This window comes from Chinchilla lanigera, unplaced genomic scaffold (genome assembly GCF_000276665.1).
Source record: "Chinchilla lanigera isolate Chin_1 unplaced genomic scaffold, ChiLan1.0 scaffold00024, whole genome shotgun sequence".
Taxonomy (NCBI): Eukaryota; Metazoa; Chordata; class Mammalia; order Rodentia; family Chinchillidae; genus Chinchilla; species Chinchilla lanigera.
This window is the reverse complement of record NW_004955425.1, coordinates 5,326,134-5,338,471: the sequence shown is the minus strand read 5'-3', so window position 1 is coordinate 5,338,471 and position 12,338 is coordinate 5,326,134. Positions and strand designations below refer to the sequence as shown.

The following is a 12,338-nucleotide window of genomic DNA, read 5'->3' as shown; positions in this document are numbered from 1 at the left end:
ATTATTTTAACCCTTTGGAAGGAAAATGTTCTCCTTTTCGATATAGATTACTTCTGTAGTCAGTTTTTTTATACTTGAGTTTCAAACAATGAAGTGTAGAGATTAGTTTGCACATTGCCTTGTTATTCTTTTTATAAGAGAGGCATTCTGCCACTCTTAGTTGTAAAAGGATCCTTGGTTTGAACTTGTACAGTTCAAAAACTGAACGATTTTTGGCTAAGTTCTTTTAAATTTTATTTCTCAAAATTATGATTTAGATGTTTTGTTTGAGCTCTCAGGAGGCATGAGGAAGAAAGGCTGTTTTTCTTGGGGAATCTTGAAGAATAAAGTTTGCTTTATTATCTTTACTTAAAATTTTCAATTGGACTACTACAGATTATTAAGTTGTATTCTGGCTAGAAAAAAATAAAATAGTGAGAAAAACATATGTTTGAGACTTAAGTGGTTTATATTCTGAACTCTAATATAAATGCATTTGAGATAAAGCAGAAAATAACATTCTCTTACTTGTCTCTTATTTAAGTGTCGAATTCTGCTTCTTACCTTTAGTAAGCTACACACAGTGAACTCTCTTTTGTTTTCTTTGAAATGAGAAAATCAAGAGTAAAGTTAGATTTCTAAAATTGTATAAAACATGTAGGTGCTTAAAAAACAAATTTTAGTTCTCTTTAGGGTTTTAATTTTACAATCATGTTAATAACACACTTTATATAATGTCTTACAAAAATCTTTCTGTTTTTTGGGGAAGAGGTTGTAGATTGAATACGTGAATGCTATGCATATGCTGTGCTACATTCTTTCTCTTTTTGTGAACTTTTTCCTCTGAGATAAAATTTCTGTAAGCCAAACTTGTCACAGTCTGCTTTCTTGAATTTCTAAAAGATAAAAACCAACCCAAGTGTCTTATTCTATATTCAATAAAATGTGTTCAATACATTTAAGAATGATTTGCACATATTCCTTAAAATGCTAATCTGTTTTAGGTGATCTTTAAAAGATTTTTATTCAAAAAATATGTTTATTTGTGTTGACTTAAAATAAACTTAACCTGTGATAATACCACTGTCAAAAAGCAAAAGGCATGTGACATCATGTTACTAACTTGGCACATTTTCTAGTGTGCTATTTTGTTATCCTGTGTCTCAGAAAAAATGACCAAACTGATTTTTGTTATTATCTGAGAAATAAGGGATAAAGGTAAAAGATTGGTTGGCAAAGAGAAGTTCATATATGAGAGGAAAAAATGTAGGAAATATGAAATGCATAGATCACTTTGAGTCTGAATTACACCACAGAATCCACAATACAGTGCTGTAGATAGCTATGACTGATGAAATTTGGCCCAGGTACTGGTTCTGTGAAACTAAAAATAATTTTTTATTCACATATTCCCCTTCTTTGAAGCTAGAATAAAAATGTATATGTCTATATACTCCACTAACTAAATTGAACTCAAGATGGAAAGTGTAATCTCACTGAGTGCCTTATAATGACTGAGAGAAGCTGGTCTAGACAACCTCATGGAGGCACGGTGTTTTTAATTTTAGGAAGCAGTTAGTCATGTGGTATGTTCCTAGAGGAAGATTTCTTGTCTCTTGAGACTTACGTTACTGATGACTAGTTTTCTGTAGGACTGTATTTTCTATCAAATATTTTTTCTTAGTACATATTATTTCAGATGAAAAGCCTGAGAAATATGGTTTTTGCTTTTTATACCTTCTTGGATAATTGATGCCTTATTTAAGAAGGAACCCATTATCTCACACTGGAGGATTTGTGTTTTTTAAACCAAATTCCATGTTAGGTAAAGTGTTTTTTTGAAGTGGTCAATTCAAATTTGTATACTGTATAGGATCCTATTATAAAGTGGCCAATTTAGGCTGCCTCGGCTAATATGCATTGCTAATATGTGCAACTAAATGTGTTTCGTGGCCAGATAAAAACGATTTGACTTAAAAATATTTTAAATCAGCAGTGATTTTGAAAGTAAATTTAAGTGTCTGCATTCCTAAATTTCATGCTTTACTCTGGATCTACAAGTTTTGTTTTAATATAAAAGGGCATTGAGATTTTTTTTCCAAGTGATTTATTTGGTATAGATTCTATCTACATACCTGACTAATGGTATACCTGTATTTTTGTTTTTGCATTTGAATTTTGGTATTTTGAGGAATCTGGTGAGTTTTAAAGTACACTATTCAGCTGGACACAATAGTGCACACCTGTAATCATAACAGTCTGCAAGGCTGAGGATCATTAGTTCAAGCCCGCCTGGGGGAGCTTAGGGACTTAATAAGACCCTGTCTTAAGATAAAAAATAATTTTAAAAATTAAAATATGCTATTCAGTTTGCCATTTGATTTTATGTTTACCTTTAGTAGAAAGTGTTATATGCTGATCTTTTAGAAAGAAAACTCACCTGACTCAACTCCTGGGCCCTAGCTGTTACACCACCAAAAAGTGTGATCTGGGGTAATTTGCTGCCACCATGGCTATTTGCTCTTACATGTAGGTTGACTGCTCTATGCCAAGCACTGATTTATTTCTATATCTTAAATAAAGGAAGTGGCTTATCTTCGTTTGGCAAGAACTGAGAGTGAGAGTTGTAGTAACTTGCCTCAGTAGGTTATGTTCTCTGGATTTCAACCCACAGGGCTGTGCCTCTCACTTCCACTCTGCTCAGTTATTCTGTCAGATGTTCAGTTTTTTGAAAGCTTGGGCTGACATAAGTTTGCATCTAGATCCAAGGGATGAAGTTGTAAGTTAATTTCAATTTCAGGCGTGTTTTGCTGGGCCTGGTGGCACAAGCCTGTAATCTCAGCATTCTGGGAGGCTTGAGGCAGAAGGATTACAACTTCTAGCCCAACATAGAAAACTTAGCAACTTAGTGAGACCCTGTCTCAAACAGTTGGGGATGTAGATCAGTGTGAAGGCCCTGAGTTCAATCTCCAGGATTGCAAAACAGACAAACAAACAAAAACTAATCTTTTGAAAAAAGCAAATTAAAAATCAAATGGAGGACAATAAATATTTTTTAGAAGATCTAGAGTCTTCTGTTTTTGTTTTTAATTAAAGGAAGATAGAGCAGGGGTTGTTAGGCTTCACTGGCCACAATAAGATTCTGTGCAACTTTATTTTATTTACTACTGCTAGGGATCAAACCTAGGCCTTGTACATGCTAGGCAAGTGCTCCAGTACTGAACTACACAATTAACCCCTTGTTTTGTTTGTTTTTTTTTTTTAAATTAAACTACTCCTGTAAATTTAATGGATGTTAGTTTTCTAGTGAGTTTAATTAGTCGCTCAAAGATAGCAGGGAAGTAATTTCTAAGTTTTTGTCATCTCTGAAAGGGTATAATACCTACACTATAGTATAAACCAGCTGCTGCACTTTACTTTAGCTTCAATGAGCAGCATTTATATTTTAAAACTTACTAGGAATGTTTTCACAGCACCTCGAACACCAATTCTTCAGGCGGGCCTGTCCAGTTCTCCCTCAAGAGTTTCATCTGCTTCTCTGGGTTCTTTTAACACATGCTAATCTGTAAGAGATTCTTTTACCTCACTGCTTTCTCCCCAGCCCTAAAGAAGGAAACTAGCATGGTGCCTGGCATTTGGCATAGAATGATAGGGTCCGTGATATCTAACCAGCTGAGTGGATCTCTGATAAGTTTTTTCTTTCTTACATTTTGGAAAGTTAAATCTACCCATTTTATCTAGGGTTTTTTGTATAAATAAATATAAGCAATGCTAGCTAACCAGCTCCTTTTTTTGAAGTTGAAAGAGTATCTGCTATCCATGAAGATAAAAAAAAAAAGAAATTTTGCTAATTTCTCTTATGTTTGGCATTCTCATAAATTTAAAATATTTTACGTGGTTATTGTGGAAATACGTAAAGTACAAAAAAAGTTTTAAGTTGCCTATTATTTCCTATAGGCACATTTGGACATTCGGGCAAAATCTTGTTCTAACTTTATTTGATGGCTCTCTAGTTTTTAGACTGTTTTCTGTCATCAAAAACAGTGATTTTAGTTTTGATCCTACATTCTTAGTTTATCGTTGTCTTACTGCATTAACACATTTGACCAGACCTTTTAAATACTGTTTTGCATATGATATAAGCTTCTGTAATACAGATTGCTTTCTATAAGAAGATAATACGTGTGACATTTATAAAAAATTGATGATTTCCTTCCTACTGAAAATGGAATTTAAAATATATATACTTTCATGTAAATTAATCAGATGGCCTAAGAGAGTAATTTATATTTTTTATTACATGGCTTCCTGTGTGAATAATGTATAAACCTATTTGATTTCTCTTGAAACTCCCAGTAAGCATTTTATTTTATTTTATTTTTGTACATGTTCTTGAGACATAATAAATACATCAGTTATGGGGAGCTGGTACGTGTACGTATTGTGTCTTGATCCTTTGCACTTCCCTTCCCCATGCCCTCTCCTTGCCCCTCATTGTCAGATCCCCTCCCCATCACCACAAAGTCTGTCTCCCAGTTTCCTATCATCTGTCTTTTATTTTGCTCTTTCTTTATACTTTGGGTTTCTCATATTAGAGAAATGATGCAGTATTTAACCTGTGTCTGATTTATTTCACTTAGCATTGCGTACTCCATTTTCCTGTAATGACTCAAATTTATCCTTGATGGCTGAGAAGTACTGCACTGTGTATATGCCACATTTTCTTTATCAATTCATCTATTGGTGGGCATACAGGCAGCTTCCAAGATTAAACTATTGTGAGTTCACAGCTATAAGCATGGAAATGCATGTATCACTGTAATATGTCTTTATGTCTTTCACAAAGATACCCAGAAGGAGAGTAAGGGGCCAAGTAGAATGTCTATATTTAGTGTTTTGAGGAATCCAGTGATTTCTGTGGTTGTACTAGTTTACATTCCCACCAACAATGTAGACAGGTTTCTTTTCCACCACAACCTTGCAAGCATTTGTTGTTTTTTGTTTTGGATGACAGACATTCCTTCTGGAGTAAGATGGAATCTCAGTGTTGTTTTGATTGTCTTTGTCTAATGGTAAAAGATGCTGAACATTTTTTCATATACTTAGTAGCCATTTATACTTCTTTTGAGAAGTGTCTGTTTCAGTTTCCACTTTTTACTTTGATGTGTATATAGCTGTAGTGTGAGTGCTACTGCTTTGTTACTTTCTACCTAAGAGGATGCTTCTTAGAAATGGATACAGGTTTTAGGGCCTTTAGATGACCCAGTTAAAGTATACAATATGTAAAGTGAGACTTGGAATCTATAGCTGATAACTGCTTTTGAATTTCACACCATTTAGAGAATATTAATCTCAAAGTAGTGAAATTGTCTTTTGAAATTTAGTCTTTTGAAATACTGTTACAGTTTTGGTATGTTTTTTGAGTATGTGTTTCTAGCATACTTTGTTTCTGTATGAATGTCTTTCTGCTCTTTATTCTCTTCTGTTACTTTTCTGTAATTCACTGTAATGTGAATTGAGTTTTTTCAGACATTTAGAGTGCTTGGGTCAGACTACTTTTCTAAGCTCACAGAGCTTCCTGTTCAGAAAGAAATACAGTAGGCTTCTTGCTGAGATTTCCTCACTCTCTTCTCCCACTTTCATCTGGACCTCTTCTTTCCTTTATCTCTGTTGCCCCTGGCTGCTGTGTCTCTTTCTTTTTAGTGTGGGCTTGGTACTTGAAGAGCTCACGGGAACTGGTTTCTGTGACCCTGAGCCTAACAGCCTGCCTACTTCGACTTACTTGAGTACTAACGTGGGCTACACTATTCCCCACTAGAGTTGCCCTCTCAGATTGGCCCACAGAAATTCCCGATGAATACTTGGTTATTTGGGATTCTGCCTTCTGAGATTGCTCAGGTAATCTCTGCTTTCTTTCTTTCACAGGTCTAAATCATGGGCAGTTCTTGAGGCTGTTGGTTCATAGAGAATTCTTGACTATGAAGTGTTTTTTCAGGGACCTAGGGATTCGCTGTTGGATGTGGGAAATTAGGAAGTTCCCAAACTGCTCTGTCTTCCCAGAAAATCCAGATGCACTCAATTTATAACCTGATATGTGGAGTAATAGCAAAAAGTCAGTCATATTTTAATAGGTTTACAAATTATATTTAAGAACAGTAGTCGTATTCTTTCTATAATATAAAAATTGGGAAAAGGTTAAGCAGTCATTTGCTACTTTTTATTTAAAAAGTTTTTAACCAGGAAAAAAAATCATACACAACTTGAAAAAAAAGTACAGTTCATAATGTTGAAAGTGGTTTGTTTCTGGCACTCCCACTCCCAACCAGAGACTTGTGAGCTAGTATAGATTACACTACTACCCTTTTGTGGCTTTATTCTGAATTTGGTGTCCAAATCAAGTTTTGTAAACACCACTGAAGGCATGAATTACCATTCACAGTTCAGACTTGTCTTAACTAAGAAATTTACTGAACAGCAGTTGTCCTAACTCCCCAAATATAGGGGAAAAAGAACCACCTTAAGGTTATTCAGAAGAACTGCACGGAGTAATCTGTTTATTAAGGGCCGGTTTATTCAGTTTCATGCACACAAAGGCAACACAATGTGGAAGTGCACCTCTCTTTCAGGTTCTTTTATCCACAAAACATTATGTCTGTATTCTTGGGTGTTTTGTTTTTTGGGTTTTTTTTTTTTGTCAGATGTACTTGCCTGACTACAGTTATCCTGAGTCTTGGAACTTAACTTTCAGTGTAAAAGTTCAATTTACAGAGTTTCAGTCATATACTTTTTTTGAGACAGAGTCTCACTATGTAGCACAGGCTGGCCTCGAACTCAAGTGATCCTCATGCCTCTAGAATGGTGGGGTTACCGGTGTGCACCCCCCATGCCTGGCTCATGTGTTTTTTATTTTATTTATTTATTTTTTTATTTGGTACTGGGAATCGAACTCAGGACCTTACATTTGTCAGGCAGGCACTGTGCCACTGAACTAAATCCCCAGCCCTCATTTTCTTTTTAAAATGAGATTAAACTAAAAAAAAAAAAAAAAAGTGGGACAGTTGAACACTGTGTCTAAGTATAAGTTTTATGCTTGATGACATGAATATGTGTATTTTTCTCTCCTCAATTTCTCTTTGAAGGTCTCAGCCAGTGTCTTCTCCAGTCATCCTCCAGTTTGGTCATGCAGAGACCCTTCTTCCACTGCTTTCTCTCATGGGCTACTTCAAAGACAAGGAACCCCTAACAGCGTATAATTACAAGAAACAAGTGCATAGGAAATTCCGAAGTGGCCACATTGTACCTTATGCCTCAAACCTCATATTTGTGCTTTACCATTGTGAAAATGCTAAGACTCCCAAAGAAGAATTCCAAGTGCAGATATTATTGAATGAAAAGGTGTTACCCTTGGCTCACTCACAAGAAACTGTTTCTTCATATGAGGATCTGAAGAATCACTATAAGGACATCCTTGAGAGTTGTCACACCACTGAAGAGTGTAAATTACCAAAGGTAAACAGCACATACGACGAGCTCTGAGTAATGGAGGAACACTTTTAGTACACCAGTGCTTTCCTGTAGGGACTGATTTTGTATTGATAATAAGTAGGCAATCCTTTGATTACAGAGAGCTTTCATATTACTGGGATATTTCTGTCTTTTCACAGAAAAGTGTTAAGTTTCTTTGGGGATCTGGAGATACTAGGTAAATGATTCTTCACTGGAGCAACTCTTTAGGAAAAAAACTACTTGAAGAAACACCTGGCGCTGCATGTTTACAGAAATGAAAAATTTCTACCTTATTTAAGAAGCCTCATACTGAGGTATAGAATAGGATTTGAAAATGATACTTGAAAAATGCTGAACTGTCAACATATAATGTTAATTGGATGATCCATACTTTGATTTAACTAAGTCAAGAAACTTTATCGATTGTGCTACAGTTCTCTCTTTTTACCTCAGATGGCACAGTTCTAATGTCTTTCTTATCTGGGAATATTGTGATAACCTGGGATTATCACCTTGGAAGAAAACTAACTCTGCTTGAGTGTGCAACAATGTTAACAAACGGGATGGTTTAAAAGGACATTTTCACTGAAGCAAGACAAAAAAGATAACAAAATAAATATTTTTGTTGATAGTATTTATAAACTATTTGAACACTTTTTTGAAAATTTTCCTTTAACCTCCCTATAAGAGATTGCAAGGCTATCTTATTATCAGGCCTGTTTTATGTCTGTAGCAGTGGAAGGACAAAGAGGACCAGTAGCAACAAGTCAGATGGTTGGAATCAAAGTCTTCAAATTTTTTGCTTCTCTGTCTTGTTACTTGATTTACATTTTTATATTTTGTTATTATGTGAAATGCCTTGTCTAGTTGTTTGATTTCTTTTTCTTCCCTTTTCTTTTTAATATAAAGACTCTACCCTGGCAGACTTAGTCTCACTAATTTGAACCTGTTTCAAAGACGATTCAGAGTTATGTCAAGAGCCATTAACGTATTTGCTACAATAAACAAAATTCTTGCAATTTTGTTACAGGTCTTTCCTGCTCTCCTTGTCAGGATTTAGTCAGGCTGGTGATCAAAGATTTCATTTTCAAGCAGCTTTGATTAATCAAGCAACATAAGGCAGCTTTATTCTAATAGCAGTTTCTTCAAACAAATAATGTATTAGTGAATGTTCCTGCTGCTGGTACAAAATACCTGGCACTTGCAACTTAAAGGAGGAGGGGTTTAACATGACTGATTGTGGTGGTGAACCTATGGCACGTGTCCTAGTGTACTTGGTTTTCTTTTTTTTTTTTTTTTCTGCTTGTTTTCCTTTTATAATAGATGTTAATATATGATTATTCTCAAAACTAAAACCTCAGTATTCAGGTTAATTGCAGTGTTGGCATTTTGCAATAAATAAGTGGGTTTTGGGTTGTAGTTTTGCCATCACTGGCTCATACTTTCAGAGTCCAGTCTGTGATTAGCTGGCTCCAAGGCAGGGAGCTCATAGCAAAAGGGTGTGGTGGAGCAAAACTGCTTAGTTCATGGTGCCAGAAAGCAGAGCAGAAAACAGAGCCAGGGAGGAAGGGGCCAGGGAGCAGCTATGGACCCCAAGGTCATGCCTGCGTGAGCTGCCCAGAAGTGTGCTATATTGACCTGTCAGGTGGCTCCCCAGTCAGTCAAGCTGACAATTGAGTTTAAATGTAACAGGTAGATTCTTAATGCATTGTACTTGGTGTTGAAGATAGTATCTTTGAAAAGGAAATTGAAATTTTTGCTAAAAAATGTGTAATTACTTTTATGAAAAACAATGTAATTACTAAAAGTATGTAATTACTTTTATGAAAAATTCAACTTACTGGAATTAATTTTTCAGTACTTCCCTTTTGAGAGAATAGACCTCATAAAAACAAATATATGTTAAGGTTATGCATCTATCTGTGTACAAATTATTATGTGTGACTTGGGTTAGGACACTTTCAGGCAAGTTTCAGTTAAAAATGAAAAAAATCAGTTTTAGAGTGGTTTGGTTTGGTTGGATTTGGTTGGGTTTGGTTTTGCTGTTGTTACAGGAGGCTGAGCCTGTGCTAGGCAAACAGACAGCCATTGAGCTACATCCCCACCCCTTTTCATTTTTTATTTTGAGACAAGGTCCTGCTTAATTGCTCATGCTGGCCTTGAACTTGCTACTCTTCTAGCCTCAGCCTCCTAAGTAGTTGGGATTACAGGTGTGCACTAGCATGTCCTGCTTATTTTACAGTTTAAAAAAAACTAGGGCAGAGGTTATACAGTAGCTTAGTGGTAGTATTTGCCTACCATTTGTTCAAGGCTCTGAGTTCTTACCCAAGCACCATAAAGGCAAGAATCCTTTTTTAGTATCAAGAGTCAAAACTTTATGCTGGGTGTGGTGGCACATGCCTGTGATCCCACCACTTGGGAGGCAGAGGCAGGAGGATCATTGGGAGTTCAAGGCCAGCCTGGGCTACAAAGTGAACTGAAGACCAGTCTGAACTACATAACAAGACCCTGTCTCAAAAGAAAAAAAAAAAAGAATCAACGTTTTCTCGTTAATGCTTAATTAAATTTTTTAATCAGTGGAATTATATATTAATTTAGAGATAAGATTAAAAATCTTAAATGCTTTCTTGCAAAATATAACTGGGAGTATCTTTATAATTATATTAACTGCTTCATTATGTGACTTTGCCACATAATCCTTCAGTCATTCTTGAATGGAGTTTTTAAGGTCAAAAAAGATTTGCACTGATGCGTCGGTAAAAGAAACAAGCCAACAGGGGCTGGGGATTTAGCTCGGCGGCAAAAGCACCTGCCTGGCAAGCGCAAGGTCGTGAGTTCGGTTCCCGGTACCAGAGAAAAACCAAAAAAAAAAATAAATAAATAAAGAAACAAGCCAACATTTGGGAGCTTTACGTATGATATTTGTGCTGTGTAATGATGAAGGACTATTGCAGTGTAACGTTTTCAGAAACAGTATTCCAGGTATTCAGAAAAGAACATCATACCAGTTAACTCACACATTCTTCCAAAACACACTTTCTAGAAAGAGGATGTTATGGATATCATAAGGAAAGAATGCTGGGTTCAAACCATAAGAGTCTCTTTCCACTGGAAAAAACTGGTGTATATTATAATAAGCAAGTATTATAGTAATGTCCATTTTTCTAACTTGTTTGACCTGAGAATTCTTTTCAAGAAGAACCTCTTATGACTATTGAAAATAAGTAGCTATTCAAAAATTTTTGAATTTAATTATGCTATTTGAAGCCGGGGATATGGCTTAGGGACAGAGCACATGTTTAACATGCATCAGGCCCTGAGTTCTATCCCCAGTGCCAAAAACTCATAAATAAATAAATAAACCATGCCATTTTGGTTTCTTTCAGTTGAGGAAATGGTGAGTCATGGAATAAAATATAAGTGGGAAAAAATGCGCACAGTTGTAAATCAGCACAAATAAACCATGTACGATCATTAGCGTTTTCTTAAAATACTGCTTTATGATTTCATTTTCACTTAAGAAAAATGGAAATCTATTTTATTATATCTGAGGTTTCAGAACTATGTGTTTATACTGAAATTAGAAAAGAAGGTGCATAAATGATTGCTCTGAGGTGAGGTTCATAAAGCACATAGCTGATGAATGCTGTTGATGCATCAGTATTCTCACTGCTCGTGTTTCTGCAAATGCTGGTTGTCTTGGTGGGTTTTTTCATTTGTATAGATGTGGGTAACAAAATGAATCAATAAGCACTCACACTCATCCTTTTTATCAAAATTGATATTGTTGAATTTGTTTTACATCTGAGGAACAGCAGCTTTGAGAATTTTGCATACCTCCCTGATACTGTTTTTCTCATTCCTTGCCTAGAGGTCACCATCAACATAAAATTCAGTGCTCAGCATTCCATTACTTGCTTGACTTTGAAAACTTGTAATAGTATTGTGAATGTTTTAATTTTTTCTGTAAAAGGGCATATACTCTTCTATATCATTCTGGAAGCAAGATTTAACTACTGTATCCCAAAAATCCTGGTCATTTTGGCAAATTAAAACTTTGAATTCATGAATACCTGTAGAGTGCTTTTTATGTATACGCAGATGTAGTCTGAGTGCATATAAAGATGAGTGAATTCTTTTACTTAGGGGGGTTGTCTTTTTAAAAAATCTTGAAAATATATTAAGTCTGGCATGGTGGCACATGCCTATACTCCCAGCACTTGGGAGACTAAGGCAGGAGGATGACAGAGTCTAAGGCCAGCCTGGGCTACATAGCAAGATCCTGTCTCAAAAACAAACAAACAAACAAAAGACTAAAAACAAAAGAGACTGAATTTTAAAACCTTAAAAACAAATTTACCCTGTGTCTCACATTAACTTTTGATGTTTTGAATACTTCATAAAATATCAAAGACTATGAAATCTTACAAGATTGTTTAGTTTCATTGTTAAATAGTCATATAGTCATCTTTGACTATATAAAAATATATAGCCAAATGGTGCCAGGTGCGGTGTGCAAGCCTGTAATCTTTTCACTTGGGAGGCTAAGGCAGAAGGACAGCCACAAGTTCGAGGCCAGCCTGGGCTGCATAGTAGATACAAGACTAGCCTGAACTACATAGTGAGACAGTGTCTCAAAAAAAAGATGTATGTAAATATATCAGGGCAGACAGTAAGTAGGGTCCATTTTTGCTTGTATTGTAGACCTTGTGATATTATTCTGGTGCTATCCTCATTTAGGAAGTGCCTGAAACTGAAGATCTTGTGATAAAAATTGAAGATTTTGTTTAGAATATATGAAGAGTTGAATGTTGAGTCTTTGTATAACAAATATTTAGTCATAATAAATGACC

General features: G+C 35.5%; 1 protein-coding gene across 2 annotated transcripts in view; it reads left to right on the top strand.

The window, feature by feature from the left end:
- Minpp1 (multiple inositol-polyphosphate phosphatase 1) overlaps nt 1-8,504 on the top strand; it is a 29,667-nt gene extending 21,163 nt beyond the window's left edge. Inside the window, exon 5 of one of the 2 annotated variants that reach the window (XM_005385892.2) lies at nt 7,119-8,504. In XM_005385892.2, coding sequence (XP_005385949.1) covers nt 7,119-7,515 — 397 coding nt within the window. In that variant the 3' untranslated portion in view covers nt 7,516-8,504. The remainder of the gene's footprint in view (nt 1-7,118) is intronic. The other variant, XM_005385893.2, reaches the window with a different exon arrangement.
- The last annotated feature ends 3,834 nt before the right edge of the window (nt 8,505-12,338 follow it).